Source organism: Spodoptera frugiperda, chromosome 7 (genome assembly GCF_023101765.2).
Source record: "Spodoptera frugiperda isolate SF20-4 chromosome 7, AGI-APGP_CSIRO_Sfru_2.0, whole genome shotgun sequence".
Lineage (NCBI taxonomy): Eukaryota > Metazoa > Arthropoda > Insecta > Lepidoptera > Noctuidae > Spodoptera > Spodoptera frugiperda.
Window position 1 is genome coordinate 108,628 of NC_064218.1, and position 23,424 is coordinate 132,051.

Consider the following 23,424-nt stretch of genomic DNA (forward strand, 5'->3'; position numbering starts at 1 on the left):
TCTCTGTTTACCGTACACAGACTACACAGAGAAAGTCTACACTGTCAACCATTAACTTTAATATATGGGTAGGATAGGATAGGGCTCAAAGTTTTGTATGGTACAATCGTACAATGCGCATCTGTTACGTGAAGGTCCATATTCAACTCCATGCCTAATGCGGATTGGCATAATCTACTCATTGAGAAAGATAATTACATATGAAATGGATAATATCTTATACATACTAATATGTATCCGGAAATACTATATTATGGCGCCAGAGTCTAAATTAGTTTCATTACTATAGAGTAAAATTAGTTTACTTTCTACTTTCTGTATTTCGTGGTTTCATACGTCATTTACTATGGTGCTTACAGTTTGCCGGTGTCTATAGACAGTCGCTGTCTACGTTCTCTGTATAATTCGTTCGTCAAATACTTGCAGCCGATTGGTGGTAGAAGTTTTTTTCTCTTTGGTCATTGTACTACGACACGCTGCGTCACGCTAATGTATTTTACTACAGGATCATCTAATCTATATAAACACAACAAACCTTTACCTTTGTTTGTTACGAAGTTCGTTGATAGGTACTTGTTTCGCGTCATAGCTTTTAGCGTCTATCCGACGCAGTAGCACGGTTTGTTTCGTAATATTGTTGTTATTTACATTGTATAATGGCTGAGGCGGCCGAAAGTGAGCCTATGCCATCGTCTAGTGAGGGTGAGGTCGAGACTGACGTGAAAGATTCCGATGAGCCATTGACTAAAAAACGTAAACTGACCGACAAAGAGGGGAGCGACAAGCTCGAGCATAGGCTAGGGGGAATCCTCTGCTGCGCAGTTTGCTTGGACCTGCCTCAGGCGGCCGTGTATCAGGTATTCTAAAACAGCTGATCGTGTTGAAGCCCGCATCAGCTGTTTTACACATATTTTCCTTTGTTACGTAAGCTGAGCCTTCAGCTCACAATATTATGTAGGTGGCAATCGTGCCGTGGTGACCTCCGCGATGTCTGTTTGTTCAGTACCTGTATGTTATGGCGTGTAATGTATAGTTTATATTACTTGGTTATCATTGTAAAGATACCACAGCTGAGTATCTGTGATAGCCCTTGATTTGGGTTATTTGTTATTTGTAATAATGTGGATTATGTTCATTAAATTAGACAATGTCTATGTGGCCCATGACCTATCTGTATGAATTGTGTACATAATCTGAACAAATTGTGTTGTTTGTATGAGTACAATAGGTATTAGGAATTAAGTACTTATCTGTGATATTGTATAGACTAATATTAGGTTATGACCAATAACATAGCAAGTAAACTTAGTCTGTACATACTCTTGTAACATTTCATTTTCAATAAAGAAATGTTTAAGAGATTTTCTTCTTTCTTTATTTAGAAATCCCTCAACTCTCCCAATCCCTAATAACAATCCTTAATGTATAGATGCAGTATAGACAATGATATTTTACTAAAGTTTATTAAGTATTCAATATTTACAAATTATTTTATCATGTGATTATATAATGAGCACCTGGTTTCACTGACAGACAGACTGACGGACAATTCAATTGGATGTTTCAAAATTGCCTAATTATGGACTAATAATGAATTAAATGGTTTGACTTTGACTTTTATTATAGTATTAATTAATTAATTAATAAAAATAAAGAAGTAGGTATAAATAAAACACTAAGTACCTAATATACAATAAAAATATTCCAATTTTTCAAATTTAATATTATTGCAGACTACAGAATGTAATGTATGTGACTTATTATTTTTCCGGCTTACATATACACAGAGAGCTACTCTTGTTTTAATTGTTTATTTCTGAACAGGCAGAACAGAATACCTAATAAAATAGCAATATAAGTCGTGAAACATATTGAGTAAACCTTTTCAGTTATGGCAGTTGTTACAATGTACAGTTTGATTACAGGTATCACTATCAATCACAGCCAGACATGACCACATCATACCTTTCATTTTGTCTCTCATGCTCTCATCATAAACAAACACCCAACTATAATTTGAAATATTTGCAGTCAACATAATAAACAACACATTATATCATGACACTAAGCACCACACACCTCGGCCCCGCACTGACATGGTTGTTATGTTGCAGTGTAGCAATGGTCACCTCATGTGTGCTCCATGCTTCACGCACTTACTCGCGGATGCGCGACTGCGGGACGAGGCGGCTACGTGCCCCAACTGTCGTGTGGAAATCTCTAAGACAACCGCCTCCAGAAACCTAGCCGTCGAGAAGACTGTCTCGGAGCTCCCTTCCGAGTGCAAGTTCTGTACGCGTGTGTTCCCGCGCCACTCGTTGCAGCACCACGAGGAGAACACGTGCGAGGAGAGGTGACGCATTCTTGTTAACCAGTTTTTTTACCACCATCTCTGTAGCGCCAGCCAGGGTCAGCGTCCGTCACGATGCGTTTATGATAATAATGCGGTTACGGTTGCACGCGGTTTAGGCTCCTATTGACTGTAGCTATAGCTTTAGTCTTCCTCGATAAATGGCCTATACACAAAAACAATAATATTCAATTCGAACTAGTAATTTCACACACGAATACTTCGGCTTTATACAGGTGGTTGACGCATAGATCGACTCAATTTCTTCAGGGATTTGGGAGGTGAGGTCTCTTACTTAGGTTCTACCCATAAACCCTTCATCCTAAATGTCACGCACATATGATTATTTATTGAAATGAAAATCTGTACGAGCTATTTTCATTATTTTTAGTTAGACTGTTGACAACTGAACAGCTGCAATCACATAGGCGTAGCCAGGGGGGTTTTGGGGGTTCAAACCCCCCGTAAAAATGCGTACCTAGACATTACAGAGCGTTATTTTTCTAGTTAGCATAGTACATCAAGTTTGGCAAAGGTCTCTATATATGACACTACCTATGAATCTGTTTATTACTTATTACATGTAAAGTGTTTTTTTTTTGTTTTTCTTTTTTTTTGGTCCCACATTTCATGGGTCGACTTTCTTGAACCCCTCCCGAAACTAAAACCTGGCTACGCCTATGTGCAATCATAATTTCTTATTATAAAGAATATAAAGTTACCTAATGACATTATAATTTGTGCATTACAAATAGTGCGGCAGTTTTGAAGACTTGGTGTGGATAGGGTTACGTCCCCTACTACGAACAGGACACTTGAATTTGATAATTTACTTCAATTAATCTTCCCGTCACATTCCTTTAACATTGTTCTTGTGTGGGCTACTAGAGGCTCGCACAATTTCTGTTTGCTCATAATAACATCTTTGGATGTAATCTTTGTTTCATAATAGTTTTATAGAAATTCCTTACAAGCTTCCAAAATGTTAGTTATAAAAAATCTCAAAAACCCATTTTGGATTTAGCTTTATTTTAAAAAGTTCTTTAGTTAAAGTCAAACTGACTTTGGAGACTATAACAAAATTTATTTGGGGCCCTCCCAAATCCCTGCCAAAATTGTGTCGGCCCATGCACCAAATACCGTGTATATTAGTAGGTACAGTTGAGTACAAAGCAGTAGGTAGATGGTTAGGAGTAACGCCTATTATACCTACAAGGCTACATATTTGTTCCCCCAGGAAGTTCAAGTTCTCGCAAATCGTAGTCGATTCGTCAACAAACAGGCGCTACTTGGATAGTTTGGTTCGCATTGTGTCCAGCATATACGTGCCCCTGGCCGCGGCACTGGGGCGCAGTATAGCGGCGGCGGGCGCGGGCGACACGTGCGCCGCGCGGCCGCCGCTCAAGCGCCGTAGGTATGGCAGGTGCGCTGCTTCACCGTAATGTAGCTCGTCGTCACACTTGCTAACACCTGGTGTAATGCGAACTGAACCCATCGCCTGCGTGTAGCTTGACCTGCTGCAGTCTTGCTTAGCACTATGGAAGTAAGTGCACGTCTACAGTAATGAACAGAATTAACTTTATTCGGAATCTATTTGTAAGGGTATTTCAGATTTGTGTGTGATCTGGTCGATCTCGACCAGAATGTATTATTAACTACCCATGTAGTAAGAGAGTACCGAGGCGCGGGCAACGACGCACAAGTGAGATGTAACCTAAGTAAAGGTGTGGTGCGCAGACTGACGGGGTGCCGCTACGCGTGCATCGGGTGCCCGTGGCTGGGCCCGGCGCACGAGGGCGGCGCGCACGAGGCGGCCTGCGCACACCCCGGCAAGTCGGCTGCCGACGTAGTAGCCACGCTGGCTGAACGGGACCGCGTCGTCAATGAGGCTAATGCAGTCTACAATCAGGTGCTCGATCTGCTCTCCTACGAGAAAATTGCCTTCAACGGTAAGTTGTTGTACTCACAGCATCAGCTATAATTAGAGCTTGTAGTAACACACTATTTATTATTTCCATGTATCGAACGCTTATTGGTTAAACTGAATATTTAAGTACAACATGATATTATGCGACGACTTTTCCCGCCCTGGGTGGGTTTCAGTCCACCATGAGCTCGCTCAGGGGACCACGAACTGACCTAACGCGCCCGGGCCAGCCACAGCCACAGATTTGGCGCTCACACTGAGGACCCGTAGTTTCATGGGCCACGCACGATCCCGGATTACAACCTCCTGCCGGAAGTGTTTGGCTCCCCAGAGGTTGGGTAGGAGCCAGACGTTGGGTTGTACATGCATACAAGTCAAACCGAGAACCTCTCGGGCTCCTCACCTTTTTCTTGAGGATTCTCCAAACAGGAACAGAAGACCCGCTCAGGGTTCCGTCCGGGATTCTACCTACCTACTACCTCTCTCTAGTATTAGCATTAGAAACTTTATAATTATGTTAAATTAGATACAATCATTGTAAATGTGAGAGCCCTGTAATTAGCTAAAACTGTATTAGACTAGTAGAATGCACTTGTGTCAGCTTGGAGTTGTCATGCTCACTCAAAGGTCTCATTGGCGGTGGCACGGGCATTGGATCGCTCAATTCCCTGCAACATGGTTGAGTTGGGCGGTGCTGGTGTACGTGTCATGTTCGTGAACGGGCGCTGTCAACTGGGACTGGTCAGCTCCAGACTGCATTAAGATTGTTGTCCTCAGGGTTATTTTCTTTTTCTATCACTTTGACTAAATATTAGTTTTACATTGTTCTCACATAGTTGAAGCAATCGAAACAATGTAACCATGAATTGTATTGTGAATCTGATTGGAATAGAGTAACCTATGGAGTTTCTATGGAGTTTCTTGCTCGTTCTTCTCCATAGGAATCTACACTTTGGAACGAGCAAATAGCTTCACTAGAGGACTGACCGACAGACTGACGTTATTAATATTATTATATTTGCTTTGACGTTCAAAAGTGCCTTCCTGGTCTAATTGAAATAAATAATTTTGACTTTGACTTTGACTTTGAATTAGACATATTAAAAATACTTGTCACCATGTCGCAGACCTGCAGTTGAAGCCGTACCGTACGGAGGAGTTCATGCACAAGCTGTACTATGAGACGTCGCGCTTCTCCGCCTTCGGCCACCAGTGGGTGGTGAAAGCTTTCGTCAACAAGAACCAGCGGGACCCCACGCAGAGCTCGCAGCGGGAGATCACCTACCAGGTACCGCGGTTCGGTCTATTATCGCTCGCCGTCTCTCAATGCCATGCGGACCGATGGCCGCATTTAACGTACTATGCCTCCCGTGCAGCTGATCCTGAAGAGCAAGGCCCCGGTGGGGCTGGGCGTGCAGTGGGTGGTGCTGCGCGGGCCGTGGGGCGAGGCGCGGCTGGGCGCGGCCGTGCGCGCGCACTGCTTCCACGAGGACGCGCCCGACGCCGCGCCCGCGCCGCTGCCGCTGGCCGACCGCGACGACACCAACCGCCTGCTCTCCAACAAGGCCATCCACTTCCGGTACGCAATCCATATCACTCATTCCCGACCGCTGCCCGTGGACCACCAGTGGGCCGCAGAATGCAAATATGTTCCGCGAAACAACAAACAAAGATATGCAGCACAATATATAATAAAAACGCTGCGGTTAAAGCTCAAATAAAATTAACTGATTTCAATTAAATAATGAATCAAAAAGTCACAAAGTCACTATTGTAATGAGAGCGAACCTCATGACTGAATCATATGTAGGACATCCACATGAAAAAGTAATAGTAATAGTGGTCCCAGGGCTAACAAAAATGTTATAAATGGTCCTTCAACAAGAAAAGGTTGCGAACTCCTGTTTTACTTTATAGGTACACAATAATGTAATGTGTATGTAACGAGGTCGCGGCCTGGTGTAGTGACTGCTGACCGGCTGACGTTTGTTTCAGACTGATGATGTTCCTGTCGACGAAGTGATCTCCCGGTGCGAGTGGCGACTGTCCGAGCTGTATCGCTTTACAATCACACCACACTGCGTTTACCAAAGAACAATGCAATAATGCCTAACTCCACACATACATACCTACAACACATTCACACACACCCACACACCCGATACGCGCATATAGACCAGTTTGAAACCACAAAATATAAAATAATAATTGAAGTTCTTTAATACCGCCATAACCATTCCATTGGCAAATTTTGCGTGGTGGTGACTATTTATGTACTATAATTTTCAACGTAACTTACTTTTCTTATTCTTGCGTTAACATATTATCTCCGAGGAGAACGATTAAAACTAAATTATTGCAATAACCGTAAAATGATAATAAAATTCACAATACGCGAACTTGCCTGCCTACCACGAAAGATCTGTATATGAATCGTGGCGGGGACTAAACTTACTGTAATGTACCTAGGTGTATAAACGTATTATTTATTGAATTTCCCCAGATAGTGCAGCATTACGAACGATCCGCTAAAACATTTATAGTATTTAGTATTTATACACATTTACTTCGATACTGATTTTCCAACATACAGATTTACATTATTGCATGATATTATTTTGTTCTAAATGATAGTTATGAATAAATTCGGAAGGCCGCTGTTTGAGATTATAATTGAGTACAAATTGATATTGTTTGGGATTCATTTGTTGACTGCTTAGATTGTAAGTACTGAGCAAATAGATTATTATCTGTAGAACACTAGAGGTTCTGTTCTTGAAGTACTTCGCCGGGAATGCCGGGATGTTATTTGCTGCTTTATAGCGGTTTCAGACTAGCGTTTTATACGCTCGTATAAGTTCGTTTCACGTGGCGCCCTTTTTGTTCCGCGGGCCGCAACACGACAACGACCCCACGTCTGGTTCGGGCGAACATAGCGCGAGTCCGACTTTTGAGAAGCGCGTAATGTGTAGCGCGCTGAGAAAGGATTCTCTGTGTACGGTAGCGCGTGTAAACGCGTATGCTGAAGCGACCTTATTCGCGCAGAACAATACGCTAATCTGAAACCAGACTCATTGACTGAGTCGGCCGAGTGAAATGTCGAGAGTGACTGCATTTAATATAATCAATGTATGTGTTTGGTACTGACGACGGCTATGAATATTGGAATATTTTATACGTTCGATTTTGTACAAATTTGGTGTATCTTGAGTGTCTAAGTTTTAGTTATGGGCATATGATTGTAAGAAGAATATTTGTGCGTGTGTCATTTGGGGCCAGGTTACAGTGGTAACGGTATATCGGGGTGAATACATACTGACGAGTTGACGAGTTGACGACTGGTAGACAGTTGGGAACATGTTCCGACATTCTATTCACCCTCTGAATTGTATTCACCCCGTTTTACTGTACTTGACTTTATAATGCATAGCAATATTGTTTAATTTACAATTAGTAATATTTCTGGGTTTCGATAAAAGTGCTAAGTTATTGAATGTTTTGTTTTCTTTCAATACATGCCTATATTAGAGTGTTATCACGAACCTTTACTTCGAGTAAGCAGGTTAAGCTAAGGTGAAGCTGTGCTGTGCTTATACCGCATCAAAATGTATTTTCCGACAATTTCGGCTCGTACTAGTCGCCACCTTGAAATTGATGATGAGCGAGTCGCGCTCACACTTTCTTATTTTTTGTTTTTACTGCTAATATTTACAATTTATAATTTCCAATTTTGGTTTCATGCATATTCCGCAATAAGGTTATACAATTTAGTCGCCATGCAGTTTCCTACCTGGGTGGGACAATATAAATATGAAGTGTTTAATAGTTATATAGAATTTATTTCAGTCATAAGCACCAATAACATCAGTATGGCTTGTGCCTATTCATATGCAGCTTGTTCAAAGACTGAGATATCTTCCCAAAGGTAGTTCCGTTTTCTGCAGCCTCACTTCCGGTCCACACAGAGATGATGGCCGCCTCGCCCGTAGTCACCAGAATGTCGCGCTGAGGAAGCACAATATGACGTCACGACCCAAGTTAGCGTAGAACTTGTACCAACGCGCGGATACTCACGTCCTTGTCGTAGTGGCTGCAGCGGACGGTCTGCCGGTTGGCGGGGAACAGCGCGGCCGGCTGCAGCCTGCCGCCCGCCGCCGTCGCCGAGCGCAGCACGTGTCTGTACAGTTATCGCATTACAAACAACCACGCCACCACTACTTCAACGAACATCTTGACTATTCCCACGGTTTTACTCTATACATAACTACAACTTCCTCCATTGATTGTCCTCATGGACGTAATGCCAAGTAATAGATTTCGACCTCAATCCTCGGGAAAATATATTTCGGGTACTAGTAAAGTACTTTATATTGTGCTTGTTACGACAATAATAAACTAACAAGCCAATGAATGTATCTCACCCATTCCCTCCATATGAGCCTGCGAGCACCACCGGCGTGTCGTCTATTGAAGTGTATGTGTCTACTAAGAAACAGTCATCTGCTTTACTTCTCTGTGGATGTATAAATTACTTAGCGTTAATATCAATTGTAATGAATTTTCGTCTTTATTGTAGGATCATAGTTCAATTAACATGATAAGATCTGATTGTAGGCCAAGGCATGCTGTGCAGCTCACCTTTATACTCCTAGATACTTTATCTCTAGTGAAGGTCCGCAGCAAGTCCCCACTTTGAGTGTCCCAGAACTGCAAGTCATTAGACTGAGTGATACAAGCCACCTGCTTCTCATCCAACCAGCTCAGCTTCTCCACCGAGTTCTCTACATTCAGAGAGTATGTTAGGGCATCATCTTCACTCAGTTCCATCACATTGAATATATTTATTAGACCATCCAATGATCCTGTTGCTAGTACCTCGGTCTGTGTCTTGTGGAATTTTACCTGTAACATAAAATTTGGTTTAAAACAGAAACAATTAGCATCAACAAAATGCCATCCTGGTAAGCTACCAGCACAGTCACTGTAGGAGCCGTAAGATAGTGATGTCTTAACACGTTGACTGTCCCATCTATTTTGGATAATCTCGTTGGTACGTCCAATGGAACTTAAAATATTCTACAAAATATAATTTTATAAAGTAGGTTTCTCTATGTTCATGAGAACTTTTTGTTGTCTGCCGCGAGAGGCGATGTTTTCTTTTATGTGTCTGTCATACGTTGATTTGAAAAATGACGTTGTTCTTATTTTGAGCTAGAAATTATATCGTGTTTAATAAGAAATCAAACAAGACGTTTTATTGAAATATTGCCTAATCCCAATAGGTTATGGGCCCAGGCAATTAGATAAATAAATATTTCAATAAAAGTTCGAGTTATGAGCAAATTTTACAACCGGTAAAAGAAAACCACATTACAAGATGGAGGTTGCGAACGCGATGAAAATTGAGAAGTTTGATGGAAGAAATTTCAAACAATGGAAATTCCAAGTCAAATGTGCGTTACGAGCAAAGGGATTAAGCATAGAAAAAACAAGACCATTGGAAAGTAGCTCGCAAGTGCAGTGGGATAAAGATGACGGTATGGCAATGTTCATTCTAACATCATCCATGGATTTAAACCAAATATCCTTGATAGAAAACTGTGAGACTGCTAAAGAAGTCATGTCAAAATTAGAAGCAATATATGAACAGAAGTCAGAATACAACAAGATGTTGATTCATGAAAAATTTTATCAATATTCATATAGCACAGGTGACACAATGGCACAGCATGTGTCCAAAGTGGAGAGCTTAGCAAAGCAGTTACGGGAGACTGGTGAGAAACTTAGTGACACAGCGATAATTACTAAGATTTTGAGTACATTACCATCAACATATCGATCACTCAGACAAGCATGGTTATCACTTGATGAGAGTAATCAAACAATTCAGAATCTCACTTCTCGCCTAATAGATGAAGAAGCCAGTCTTGCTACTGACATAAGTAGCAGTGAGACAGCATTAGTGGCGTCAAAAGGAAAGTTCAATTCAAGAAATATTAATAAACCGAAGACAAATGATCAAAAATCATCAAGTCATAGATTTGTATGCTACAATTGTGGTAAAAGAGGTCACTTCGCCCAAGAGTGTATGATGCCAAAGAAAAAGCATAACCTGAAACCTAAGAACATGCTGGCATTCAGTGTTGCGCTTAAGGAACACGATGAAGAGGCGTGGATCCTTGATAGTGGAGCTTCAATGCATATGACCTTCAAGCGGGATTACTTTTGTGAGTTGAACGAGTCTCCTTACAATAATTTTGTGAAATTGGGTAACCAACAGAATATCAAAGTATGTGGTGAAGGAACAATACTGATAAACAAACAAGTTAATGGTACATGGGAAATATGTAAACTTGAAAATGTTTTATATGTACCTGAGTTGCGTAGAAATCTGTTCTCAGAAGGTGCTGCTACAAGAAAAGGATATATAATAATAAAGAATAATACTGAAGCAATGATTATGAAAAATAAGGTTGTAGTTTTGATGGCACATTTAACAGAAAACAATTTATTTGAATTAAATGTCAAAACAATTAAAAAAGAATATTGTAATATTGTGCAAACAGATATAAAAGTTTGGCATGAAAGATTGGGACATTTGAATGTCAAGGAGCTTCAAAATATGTGTAAGAATGGTGTGATTCCTGTTAAATTGACTGGAAATCAGGATTTTGTTTGTGAAGCCTGCCAATATGGGAAACAAGCAAGACGTCCTTTCATGAAATCTACCCGAGGTCCAACAGAACCTGGTGAAATAGTGTACAGCGACGTCTGTGGCCCTATAGAAGAACCATCTGTATCAGGTATGAAGTACTTTGTTTTATTCAAAGATGGAGCAACAAGCTATCGCCATGTTTACTTTATGAAGCACAAGAGTGAAGTATTTCAATACTTTTTGAAATATAATGCAATGGTGGTTAACAAATTTAAAAATGATTTGCAGAAATTACATACGGATAATGGTTGTGAATATGTAAATCAAGAATTCAAGTCATTTTTAGAGAGTAAAGGTATACAACATGAACGTACTGCCCCATATACACCTCAACAAAACGGGAGAGCAGAAAGGGAGATGCGTTCCATCATGGAAACTGCAAGAACAATGCTATATGCAAAGAATATACCTTTGAACATGTGGGCAGAAGCTGTCAATTGCGCAGTATATTTATTAAATAGAAATACATCAAGTCAGACGGGAAATGTAACACCATTTGAACTGTGGCATGGAGTGAAACCTAACTTACACCATATAAGAATCTTTGGATGTGTTGGATATGTACACACACCTAAAGAAAAAAGGAAGAAACTTTCTAAGAAAAGTGTGAAGATGTTGTTAGTTGGATATGACCATGATAATTACAGGATGTATGATCAAAATACCAAGAAGATTACAGTATCACGGGACGTGAAGTTTGATGAACATAGTACACTAGAAGAAAAACAAAACTTGGTGGAACTGACAGTGGAACAAAATGAAAATCAGTCTACATCACAGGATGAGTTTCAACATGTCATCAATCAAGAGAATACCATTCCTGAAGAAATCAGTTCAGATGATAGCATGAAAAGTTCAGAAGATCTAGATGAAACTTATGTACCCCCAAGAAATATACATTTAGATCAGAATGAACAAAGAAACATCACCTTACGTCCACGTCGAAACAACAACATAGAAGCAAATCTCACAGAATTTGAAATACCTAATACTTATCAAGAAGCGATGAATAGTCCAAATTCTGATCTATGGAAGAAAGCCATAGCAGAAGAGCTTCAGTCACATAAAGAAAATCAAACTTGGATATTGACTGATAGAACTGAAAAGAAGCCTGTTTCTTGTAAATGGGTGTTTACCATAAAGAAAAATAAATATGGAGAAATAGAACGATTCAAGGCACGTTTGTGTGCACGTGGGTTCACACAAACAAAGGGCTTTGATTTTAATGAAACCTTTTCCCCCACTTGCAGATACGACTCTATCCGGGTGGTGCTCAGCATTGCTGCGAGAGATGGGCTGCAAATTGAACAATTTGATGTGAAGACCGCTTTCCTGTATGGTGAGCTCTCTGAAGAAATTTACATGGAGGTACCAGAGGGTTTAAAAGTGCAGTCTTCAAAAGTTTGTAAGTTAATTAAATCTATCTATGGTCTTAAACAATCATCTAGATGTTGGAATGAAAAGTTTAGTTCTTTTCTATATACTTGTGGTTTTGTACCATGTCCATCAGATAATTGTGTATTTGTAGCACATTACAAGGATGTCAAAGTAATATTAATTATTTATGTTGATGATGGATTACTATTCGCTAAAGATAAAGTTGTTTTATCTGAACTTATAAATATACTTAAACAAAAGTTTGAGATTAAGGTTTGTAATTGTGATTCATTTATTGGGATGGAAATATGTAGAGAAAATGATTATATTAGCATAAGTCAAAAACAATATATTCAGAAATTAATAAATAAATTTAATTTATTAGAAGCTAAAAGTTGTAGTACCCCTGCTGATGTAAATGTACACTTGTCAAAGAATACATGTAATGATAAACCTATAAGTTTTCCCTACAGGGAGGCAGTGGGAGCACTATTGTTTTTATCATTAGTATCTAGACCTGACATAGCTTATGCTGTAAATGTGGTCAGTAGATATGTTAATGACCCAGGTCCATCCCATGTTACAGCTGTGAAAAGAATTTTTCGTTATCTTATCCATTCCAAGGATTTATCTATTGTATATCATGGTAATCATGAATTAGTAGGCTATTCTGACTCTGATTATGCAGGTGATTTAGATACTAGGAAATCTAACACAGGATATATATTTTTGTTTAATGGAGGTCCTGTAACTTGGTCTAGCCGTAAACAAAATACTGTGGCTTTATCCACAACTGAGTCGGAATACATGGCAGCCAGTGAAGCAGCCAAAGAAATTTTATGGCTTAGGCAATTTCTTTGTGATATTAAGGAGCCACAAGGCTTAATTAATTTGTATGTCGATAATCAGAGTGCAATTAAATTAATTAACAACCCTGTATTTCATAGAAAAAGCAAACATATAGATATAAAATATAATTTTGTGAGAGAAAATGTTGCAAAGAAAATAATTGATATTAAATATGTTGACACTTCTAATCAATTGGCTGATTTTTTAACCAAGGCTTTGCCTGTAATTAAGTTTAATACAATTAGAGATAAGATGATGAAACATGTTTAATGTACTACAATTACATTGTAGTGGTCAAGTATTATTAATTGTACTTTATAATTTTAATAGAAAAAAGAATGTTTGTTTTCTAGAGAATTGTATGTCTACTTTATAAATTTAAGTGGGAGTGTTAAAATATAATTTTATAAAGTAGGTTTCTCTATGTTCATGAGAACTTTTTGTTGTCTGCCGCGAGAGGCGATGTTTTCTTTTATGTGTCTGTCATACGTTGATTTAAAAAATGACGTTGTTCTTATTTTGAGCTAGAAATTATATCGTGTTTTATAAGAAATCAAACAAGACGTTTTATTGAAATATTGCCTAATCCACTGACCCGGGTGTCCCACAGCTTCACTAGTCCGTCCTGTGCAGCTGAGTAAACTAAATGTTCCTCCTTCGGATCACACACCACTTCTGTGAGTGTCTTTTCATGTCCACTTAGTTTACATATTTTGTTGAGAGATGTGTTGTTCAGTTGGTATACCTCTATGCTATTATCGGACAGACTAACTGCAAGTTTTAATGATCTGTAAGTTGTCGGTAGGATTAGAAAATCTTTAATGTGTATATACATAATTAACCAGTGTATTGCAGTTATTGATATTTAAAAATGTACTTACATTGTCGCATGTAATTTGTTAATATAGGATTTTTTAAGTGTCACCGCACACTCTGTTAGCAGCTTATACTTTTTTCGGAAATGTTGTTCTAAAGCTTCTGGCTCTACGGTATCTCTGTCGATTTCCTCATTATCAATTATATCGGCCATTTTATGATTACTTTATGTATATAGTTTGAGGTTATTATTTTGATGGAGATAGGTGTAGTGTAAATAAACAACGCTTTTAGGTTAGGTTTAGGTTACGTGTATTTGACATTGACAAACACGAACACAAATGGAATTTTGACAGTGACAGCGAACTTTTTTTTGGCGAGGACCACTCGTATTTCAGCACGCTAAGGCTATTTACTACCCAACCGGAATACCCCTATGGTGGCCACTAGCCAGAAGTGAATGCCCCCAGCCAGGGCAACTAAATCTAAATTTAAAACTATATGACAGCTTCACTGAGGGCGCCCCCTGTGGGGTTCAAACCTCGGCTCAGCGGGGCCATAATGGGAGGGCAGCAAGTCGGGACAGGTTGAGGAATTTATGACTACTAGCAGCTCATCTACGCGGGCTGGACCGCGATTTGTGTTTTGTTTATATGGCTTTCCTGCAGGATGGTGATGGGATCATCAGGTAGCAGTGTGCCTCGGAGAGCGAAAGCGGGAGATTTGAAAGGGGACGTATCTGGCGGCCGACACGATGAGGGGGTTTGAATGCTTTTCGGTAGTTTCAAAGTAACGCAAGCGTTTCATGAACTGCTTACAATGAACCTAAACAACTTTTATAGAATAAAATATTCTGTTTTTTTTTATTTATTTTTTATTGAACCGGTAAACGAGCAGACGTATCACCTGATGGTAAGCAATCGCCGCCGCCCATGGACACTTGAAACACCAGAGGAATTTAAGGGTTGTTGGGGAATCGGGGATTGGGTAGATTGTGAAGGGGGGGGAATTAGGCCTCCGGTAACTTCATTCACACAACGAAACACAACGCAAGCGTTGTTTCTCGTTGGTTTTCGGTGAGGTCGTGGTATCACTCCCGTCGTGCCGGCCCATTCGTGCCGAAGCATGGCTCTCCTGCACTTATAACACTTGTTTCTTTTTTACTAATATTTCTTTGCATTTTGTCTGCCTTTAGAAAGAAACAACACATCATTGTCAATCCCTACAATACCTATTTGCTGCCAATCCGCTATTACAAAATACAGGCTATCAGTGGTAGTAGATCATCTGGCAAAATGTGAGATGGAGATTAAGATCAGCGAGGAGAAAGATTAGATACCACAATGCAGTGTAATTAGATGTGGCACCAAAAGTACAAGTAAGCCGTTAGAAATAACATTACATCAGTTATACATATAACACTGCATAGGCACGCGGGCAAAGTCACGGGTAAAAAGTATAAAGTAAACGTTTTCAAATAATTTATATTATATTTGTTTTACTCGAAACTCAGAGATAATAAGATGGAAGAACATTTGATTGTCAAACTACTGACTGCAGGTACAAAGTATGCAGGTATTGCGTACGCATTATTTGTAAGTTCTGCGCTGCGTGGCGCGGTACCTTGGCCCAATGCGTTCTATATCTCCAGCGGCTAGTCTGGAAGTCAACGTTCTCAAAGGAATCGGAGGAATGCTATTCAAATCACTCGTTGGATCCGAAAACGCCCAGCGGATATAGCGCTCCATCCTGATGTGATCTAGTATGAATTATCAAAATTAAAATATAATGAATATAGGTACACTTGATCAACATATATCTTAAACTAAATGGAATGCGTCATCAGCCGTCCATAAATCTCAGTACTACAAGCACTATATAATTATGTTTGTTAGGTTCACTTATTTATAATATTATGGCATTTATTTTGTTTATAGTGGGTGGTACCTATGGCAGGGTCGACAATGGCGAACGCCCGCTTGACGTTGTCCACGCTGACGGCGCTGGCGGCGTGCTTGCCCCCCAGCTCGGCCACCACCTCGCGGATGTACTTGTCCTGCGCGACCTGCCGCTGCCGGAACAATTCGCGCGCGAACTCCACGCGGTCGAATCCTTCCTCGTTCTAATAGGCCAACAACGACATTCTTATTAACACTTTCACTGCCAACGCAGTCAATGTTGACCGATGCTACCTGGAGATTTGCCTTCAACAGTTTTCAGTACCTCCGAACTTCCGAACTGTGTATGTTATCCTGCATATTATGTGGCCTGTGCATAAATATTTGTAATTAAATAAATAAATAGGAGGTAATTTGTTTTCGTCCTACCATTATTCTGTGGTCCTATCACATCCACAATCCCCGTAAGGCCGGCAATGCATTTGTAACTTCTCTGATGTTTTGGGTGCGCCATAGGCGGCGACGATTGCTTACCGGTGCTTCATGCTTATCAGGGGATCCGCTCGCTAGTTTGCCTCTCATATAAACAAGTAGGTAAGCAGTAAGGAGCAGTGACCTCTTGGAACAGTTTGTCCAGGTTGATGTCGTTGCTGTTGATCTTCAGTTTGAGCTGCTTGCGCACCACGTCCATTAGGTTCTTGATATCCACTTCACTCTTCAACGGGAACGTCGACTTTGCAATTTTCTCGAATTCTTCAACGGAAATTGTCTGTTGAAGTAAGAAACAGAATGGAGTTGTCTTTTAATAAAAACTTTAATAAGCCCGTTAGGTAGTATCTGTTACACAGCTGGGATTATTAAAAAAAATAACATAGAAGCACCGCTACCTCCTGGTCCTTGGAGCGCTTGTACAGGTTGTGCTTGAGCGCGAGCCAGTGCGCGCGGTGGCCCCAGTAGATGCGCTCGCTGAGGTGGCCGTGCAGCACGCCCCAGAACAGCTTCACCTGCGGCTCGTCCAGCATCTGCTCCGCGCCTGCGCACACGTTGTACGCCCACTCCGCGCGCACTGACGCCTGCTGGTACCTGCTCTTACCCAGTATAGACAACTTATTACTCAGACACTAGAATAAATAACCATTCATCTTTAACTGAACAACAGATACAATCAGGTCAGAGCTTATACTTGTGTGATGTCTTGTGCAGAAAACTAGGACAACTAAGAACTGTCAGCTTAGTCTAGGTTAGGGCAGATCCTGACGCACCTGTCCTCAAAGTATTTAGTAACATAGTCCTGCATGGGCATGTCCTGGCAGTCTATCTTGCCGAGCCAGATGTCGTTGATGATGACGCTGATCTCTCGTCGCGACAGGCGCAGGTTCCGCACCTTGCCCTCATAGCGGAGGTATGGTGGAATGACTGGATCCATACCCTAGATACAGAAAAATTCAAAGTACTCTAACTGTTTCGGATTAAGTGTTGGCTATGTGATTGTAATTAGTTGTTATATTATAATGTCTGTATGTTTCCAAAATAAAATAAAAACTCAAAACATTAAGAATCCTTAACCTGGGCAGTACTTAGGTCCTACATATATTGTAAAGCGAAGCATATGACGTTGCCTCTGTGCTGTAGTAAAAATAAAATTGAACGGTGTCTTACAAGTCCATCAAAATGTTCGAGATGGTCGCTCTCTGCCGCCGGGCCGAGCTCCTTCAGCAACACTCTCAGAGTATCGCGAGACGAGAGACCTCTCGCCAGCTGCCACCATCTGAAACGTATAATGGTTCGTCCACGTCTGGAATAATAAGTGCAAGTATTTGTAATAGCTAACGGGTTGAAATATTCCACGAGTATTAATATAATATTGCCATTCGCTAGGACAAACTACTTCATTGGAAATGGAACCCGTTATATAGGTATTTTACTCAAGTTAACAATGTACATAGGTATAACGTGAACTCATGAACTGTTGGAAGTTCCACCAGGATCGCAAGGTACATAGAAGTTCCTACTCATACTTTCGTAACCTTACACAAGTAAATAACCTTTCAGTTGGTTTGTATTAAATGACTCGGTAAAAATGTTGTACCCTCTTTAAGTACGTAGATACCTACCACTCTATTGCACTAAGTTATTGTTTTTTTTTTAAATGCATGGTCGTGGTGTCTAATAAACATTGGAGTAATCCTTGCCCCTGCAAACGTATAACGATATTTAGGACTTACTAGCAAACCTGGCGAACTCCGTTTCGCCACCCCTGATATTCCGTTTTCTTGCTTTTCTCTTAAATTTTTCCTGATTTTTCTTTGCTATAAACCTCACGGAGCCCGTGACCTTTCCAACGAATGCAAAACCGGTTCGTGCGCACTGGAGTTATAGCGTCAGGAAGGAAAACCGGACTTATTTTTATATTATAGATTAAGGTTCATGGAGGACCAACCTATGTTCAACATTAGATGGCGGGCTGACGATAACGATGTTGATTTTGTGCTCAATGAAAAATGTTCACTTTCACGGTCTGAACTACTACCTGCACAAATATCTTGTTTATTTTTGTCTTGTCTATATCTAAACTTGAAATTTGGTGCTAGCTACCTAAACGTTCACAATAGCTAACCTTTCTCTTCCTCCGCCTATGAAGTCGGCACACAGCTCCCACTGCGGCCGAGGTGTTCCAGCGCGTTCCAGCTCACTGCAGCGTTCCTTTGTATCAAACAACTCCTCCTCGATAGATGCTTTTGCATCTGAAAGAACCGTTTTAGTTCCTAATTTGTCTAGGACACCAATCAAGATAATCGTAGGTGTCGCATTAATGACGAATATACATTGTATCTATATACTAGTAGTTGCCGCAAGGGGCCTTCATTCTAACAGTTTTAGTGTTAACTTTGGAATTCGCCTTCGTTTAATTCGCTTTGCTGTTAAATGTGATATTGTCAAAGTTAATAGAATATTGTATGTAAGCATGTAGGTAGGTACTTGGTTACCCTTAAGTCTTTTATTCGTATGTCGAAGAAGTTTATATTCTTCCTCTAACTTGTCAAAGGCCTTGGAGAGATTGTAGTACTTCGTCTCGCAAGTATCATAGTCCCGCCGCGGCACGGTGTCCGCGTACTCTTCAGTCATCTTTTTTAGTTCCATTTGGGTATTTGATAATAGCTCCCTGATAAAACAGATTGCACTGAGAACGATAATATTTTTTTGCACACCTACGCCTGTACCTGTCAACAATTAATATTGCCGAGGCCCTACCCACCATAAATACTCCTGCCTACCTACCTGCACTTGTCAAGTGCTATTCGCAATACGACTGGGTCTCCGTAAGCGTCATCCACCGGGTATGAGCTGCCGTCCAACTCCTTCAGCTTCATCTGCAGCCCCAAGTTCTCGAAGTAGAGTGTGTAGCGAGCGTCACGCTCTCTCATCAAGTTTAGGTAGTCGGAGAATTTGTCGTCACTAAGCTATTTAAAAATGTTTTTTTAAATAAATTAATTAAATAAAACAATATTTAAACTAATTGCGCTGGCCACAGTTACTGGTAATTGCTAGTAGTAGGGGCGGTCGGTTCGTGCTGCTGTTGCAAACGTTAAGGGTCAAGTGTGCTCCCACTATTCAAATATGTAGTCAGTCAAGTTCCTGCCTACCTTATTCTGTCGACTTCATGTTTTTTACTATTGTTTGTTAATTTTTTAACGGGTACTAAATACCTACTGTGGGTGTGGTCTGTGGTAGCACCATTACGATGAAGTTCAGTAAGACATGATCAAAAAAGGGCAATCAATATTATAAAATTTCTTTTAATATCTAGTTATTACCGGTTTTTCGAGTCTTCACTGCACAATGCGATCTACAATCACGTGGGAAGTAGGTAGGTACACTACGCCTCGTTCTCGTTATCTAGGTAGGTACAAAGTATGCCATACGGATCATACAAGTGGCGATAACAGTAACTTGGGTGTACGAGTATGACGTCATAATTAAGCAGAAAGATAAACTTTACATAAACATTGATAGGAAACAAAAGATGGAAGAACATTCTTCAAGTGACATAACACATGAGTTGGAATATCACATATTACAAAATTACACCATTAAGATACATTAAGCTATCCCGCCCACCACACTGTACATACAAACGTACATGGTACATATGGTTGTTAGTACACACCTTGCCCAAGTCTCTTTTCAGTTTGTTATTTTCAAAAATCAGTTTTAAGTTTTGTTCTCTCAAATCCTCATTTTCCTTTATCAACGCTTTCATTTTCATATCATGCTGTTTCTTTCTGGCAGATATACCAAATACTTTCTGTAAATTGTGGTCTCATATGCATGATTATCAATGTCATTGCTTGTGTGTGTATATTTTAAATTAAATAATCTGACGCAATAATAACAACCATTTATTTCAACAAATGTATAATCCAATAATAACAAAAAGTTGCACAATTTTACTTGACTTTACACTATAACCTATTTTCTTTTGCTTTAAAGCAATAAAAATGCAAATGTTTTTTTAATAACAATAAACAAACAGGAAAGCAAAGCAAAAACATTGCATTCATTAGAATTCTTTTGAGATTTTAATGGCACTCTGAATTTTTACTTTGATTATTCAACCAAATCTGGAGTTGATTATTGATAAGGGAGATGTCCGTAGCATAAGTCCTGCAACACCCCCCCACATACCTAACTCCTAAGTCCAGCCACTCTGGCACAAAGCTGGCAAGGGCCTCACACTTGCCCTGATCAATCCAGCCTATTTCAGGATTATACTTCTCTCCAGAGTTAGGGTATGTAATTAATGGTATGGGACAGTGAGGCCGCTCATCATTGATACCCTTGAATAAGTTTGCAACAATTTTTGGTGAGCAGCAGTTGACACCAATAGCCAGCAGTTGGGAGGGGTTCAAGTCCCAGCATTTCTGTGCAGCCATCTTGAAGTTTTCTCCATGTGCTAATGAATGTTCATCCTTACAACTAAAACTCAGCCAAGCCTTCATCTTTGGATACTCTTTTAACATTTTTACAAGCATTTCAGCTTCTTTCAGGCAAGGAATGGTCTCAAAGGCCAAAATATCTACTCCAGCTTCAACCAAAGCCTGTATCCTTGGCTTGTGCCACTCTCTCATGGCATCCACAGCTGTGACATCTGCATAGTCGCCGCTGTATTCCGAGCCATCATGTAAGTGTGCTCCGTATGGCCCTATTGAGCCCGCTATTAGAGGGGCTCGAATTACATCACCTGTTTCCTGGCATTCCTTTAAGAAAATGTCTCGAGCACGTTTGGCAAGTACCACTGCATGTTTAATGAGATCGTATCCTTGTTCTGCTGAAATACCTAGATGTTTAACGAAACCTCCAACAGACGCTTGATAAGTATTGGTCATAATAACGTCGGAGCCGGCGCGTAGGAAATCCAGGTGTGTGTTGACAACACCATCAGGATGTGTCTGAAGAAAACGCGCACTCCAGAGTGGATCTCCGTCCATTGAAGTGCCCACATGACATGACAGCTGAGTGGAGAATCCTCCATCCAGAACTAACACGGTGGGTGCTATATCGCCGGTCGCAGACATCTAGCATTCAATGATAACAATACAACAAACACAAAGAGACACACGAATATATAATTTTTACGACTCTGGTCGTGTAGTTTTGTAGCTTGTATTTCTATGAAATGAAGTGAATTACTGCTGTTAAAATACGTTTGTAAAATAAAAGTCAATCCGAATGTGTAAAATAAAAACAAAAATATGTCAAAGTCAAACTGTTGTGGTTGTCAGTCAGATCATTAAGCAGTTAATAAACGTTCCGATTTGATTGGACCCGAACATATTCGACCCATATTCTCTTGGCTGATGATGATGATGATGATATTCGACCCAACGCAGCAACTACTCCGACATTGTTACAGACACAGAAACCCATTTCTTTTATAATAATTATTAATTATATATTCTACGTGGACGAAGTCGTGAGCAATAGCTAGTAATAAATAAGTACTTACATCTTGGGTTATAAATTGTGAAATACGTTTATTGCGTACTTCAAGTGCATTGTCATAAGCTTGTTTTATTCTGTTAAGGATTCCAGAATATGTGACTGAGGCATTAATTAATATTTTAAATGTCTTTTCAAAAATCTGTAAAATAAAGGTAATCAACACCGTATCAATAAACCCAGTTAAGGGTTCGAGTTAAGAATCGAGAGTAATTAAATAATAATTTATAATACGGTAAAACTACTTACCTTCAAAACTTGATCATACTCTGATTGCTGTACCTCAAGTAACTCACTGTTTGTCATTTTGAGAGACTTTAGTTCTTTATTTATTTGTGTATCCAGAGATTTAATGTATTTCGGAATACTCGTCATGATGTAGCAATGTGCGTACAATCGATTTTCTTATCTTTGAGTCAAATAATATTAGTTGGGATGGTGATTATCTTGTTGTTTCATTGCGCCTCTAAAAACTAAAGCTAGCTAAAAACTAATACATAGCAGTTTTCGTTAGTTGACGTTGACTAAATAATAGTTATGTAGTCATGTTTCTACAAGGTTGAAGTGGTTTTTTTTTTAAATGTACCGTTTTTATGGAGCTTTGTTATTGTTGTGCCTTGTGAAGTTTTGTTATTGTTAGGAGAAGGTTCATAGGACAAAAAAAATAAGGCAAAATAATTTTGAAAAGCCGTGATGATTCTTTATGTGGAAAGTTTGTTGAAATCATAGAGCAACGCGGGCCTCGTACCGAGTACGAGGTCCGCGTTGCTCTACGGTTAAAATGTAATTTGTTTTTTGTTAATATTTTACCCATTCTACCTACTCCCTCTTTCTATTGGTTAAACTATAAATTGAAGTAGATTTTATCATTTGAAGTACTTTAGTACCTATTGTAAATTATAATTACAAACAATAACAATTTTCAATCTAAATGTAATGGGACATCAGCTGGTGATTATCCCTGTATGCACTATGGATGTACACCAAAGAACAATCCCCGGTTGATGCAGGACTATTGTGAGATAATTATGGTAAAAAGAAATGATTCCACAACCACCCACACCCATATGTGTGGGTGGCTGTGGAATAGTTAACCGGTTAACTATGGGGACTATGACCCCTACCTTTGACCAATATTGAAAAATACGGATAAACAGGCAGGGGGTGACTAGCAAACTCAATTAATGGGTCCCCGGAAACGGCCGCTAGCATGTAACGACAAGGGGGCAACATACGTTGAGCTGCTTGAGGAAGAAGAGGCATCCCACGGCTATCAGAGCAATCCCGGAAGTACGGTCAATGAAGGATGTATCCCAGTAAGATGCTGGTCCCCTACCAGCATCTTGTAGCTGCTACCAGCATCTTACTGGGATACATCCTTCCCCCAAGTGGAGCTGAAGGCAACTCCACTCTTGCGAATCTCCACTCAAACCAGCCCATTAAGGCAATTTTTTTATTTTTTTATGTTTAATGGACCGACGTTAGGCCGCTA

At 40.0% G+C, this 23,424-nt stretch overlaps 3 protein-coding genes and 1 long non-coding RNA gene across 6 annotated transcripts; 2 read left to right on the forward strand and 2 right to left on the reverse strand.

Annotated features, from left to right (window-relative positions):
* Positions 1-432: 432 nt before the first annotated feature.
* Positions 433-7,771, forward strand: LOC118265913 (cysteine and histidine-rich protein 1 homolog). 2 transcript variants are annotated; one of them, XM_050694750.1, is made up of 7 exons: positions 433-857; positions 2,115-2,353; positions 3,588-3,773; positions 4,088-4,299; positions 5,405-5,565; positions 5,654-5,856; positions 6,273-7,771. In XM_050694750.1, exons 1-7 carry the CDS (start codon positions 657-659, stop codon positions 6,298-6,300), a joined length of 1,230 nt encoding a protein of 409 aa, XP_050550707.1. In that variant the 5' UTR covers positions 433-656; the 3' UTR covers positions 6,301-7,771. The 2 variants fall into 2 exon arrangements, with proteins under 2 accessions (XP_050550707.1, XP_035435089.1); XM_035579196.2 differs by lacking the exon at positions 3,588-3,773 and having other exon boundaries at positions 449-857.
* Positions 7,772-8,095: 324 nt separating this feature from the next.
* LOC118265912 (WD repeat-containing protein 89) lies at positions 8,096-14,393 on the reverse strand. The gene is made up of 6 exons (XM_050694752.1): positions 14,100-14,393; positions 13,778-14,006; positions 8,916-9,353; positions 8,699-8,790; positions 8,352-8,454; positions 8,096-8,282 (listed from the first exon to the last, which is right to left on the reverse strand). The coding sequence occupies exons 1-6, from the start codon at positions 14,246-14,248 to the stop codon at positions 8,142-8,144; spliced, it is 1,152 nt and encodes a 383-aa protein (XP_050550709.1). The 5' UTR covers positions 14,249-14,393; the 3' UTR covers positions 8,096-8,141.
* Positions 14,394-15,271: 878 nt separating this feature from the next.
* Positions 15,272-16,345, forward strand: LOC118265911 (uncharacterized). Its single transcript, XR_007705422.1, has 2 exons — positions 15,272-15,412; positions 15,972-16,345. It is a non-coding gene; the product is annotated as an uncharacterized LOC118265911 (long non-coding RNA).
* Positions 15,411-22,386, reverse strand: LOC118265909 (translin-associated factor X-interacting protein 1). 2 transcript variants are annotated; one of them, XM_035579191.2, is made up of 11 exons: positions 22,182-22,386; positions 21,940-22,074; positions 19,212-19,393; positions 18,920-19,095; positions 18,550-18,676; positions 17,592-17,700; positions 17,195-17,361; positions 16,820-17,015; positions 16,549-16,701; positions 15,982-16,156; positions 15,411-15,793 (listed from the first exon to the last, which is right to left on the reverse strand). In XM_035579191.2, exons 1-11 carry the CDS (start codon positions 22,305-22,307, stop codon positions 15,624-15,626), a joined length of 1,716 nt encoding a protein of 571 aa, XP_035435084.2. In that variant the 5' UTR covers positions 22,308-22,386; the 3' UTR covers positions 15,411-15,623. The 2 variants fall into 2 exon arrangements, with proteins under 2 accessions (XP_035435084.2, XP_035435085.2); XM_035579192.2 differs by lacking the exons at positions 21,940-22,074; positions 22,182-22,386 and adding exons at positions 20,101-20,242; positions 20,565-21,706 and having other exon boundaries at positions 15,569-15,793.
* Positions 22,387-23,424: the final 1,038 nt, after the last annotated feature.

Bases quoted from the DNA above. Each gene is read 5' to 3' on its own strand.
- LOC118265913 (XM_050694750.1), top strand. From the start codon at position 657: ATGGCTGAGGCGGCCGAAAGTGAGCCTATGCCATCGTCTAGTGAGGGT. The intron at 3,774-4,087 runs GTGCGCTGCTTC...TGTGGTGCGCAG, and splicing joins AAGCGCCGTAGGTATGGCAG to ACTGACGGGGTGCCGCTACG. The intron at 4,300-5,404 runs GTAAGTTGTTGT...ACCATGTCGCAG, and splicing joins CGAGAAAATTGCCTTCAACG to ACCTGCAGTTGAAGCCGTAC.
- LOC118265912 (XM_050694752.1), bottom strand. From the start codon at position 14,248: ATGGCCGATATAATTGATAATGAGGAAATCGACAGAGATACCGTAGAG. The intron at 9,354-13,777 runs GTTTGATTTCTT...TATATTTTGTAG, and splicing joins ATATTTCAATAAAACGTCTT to AATATTTTAAGTTCCATTGG. The intron at 8,791-8,915 runs GTGAGCTGCACA...ATACATCCACAG, and splicing joins AAGTATCTAGGAGTATAAAG to AGAAGTAAAGCAGATGACTG.
- LOC118265909 (XM_035579192.2), bottom strand. From the start codon at position 21,508: ATGTCTGCGACCGGCGATATAGCACCCACCGTGTTAGTTCTGGATGGA. The intron at 17,362-17,591 runs GTAAGACACCGT...TTCTGTATCTAG, and splicing joins TCGAACATTTTGATGGACTT to GGTATGGATCCAGTCATTCC. The intron at 15,794-15,981 runs GTACCACCCACT...AATTCATACTAG, and splicing joins CATTGTCGACCCTGCCATAG to ATCACATCAGGATGGAGCGC.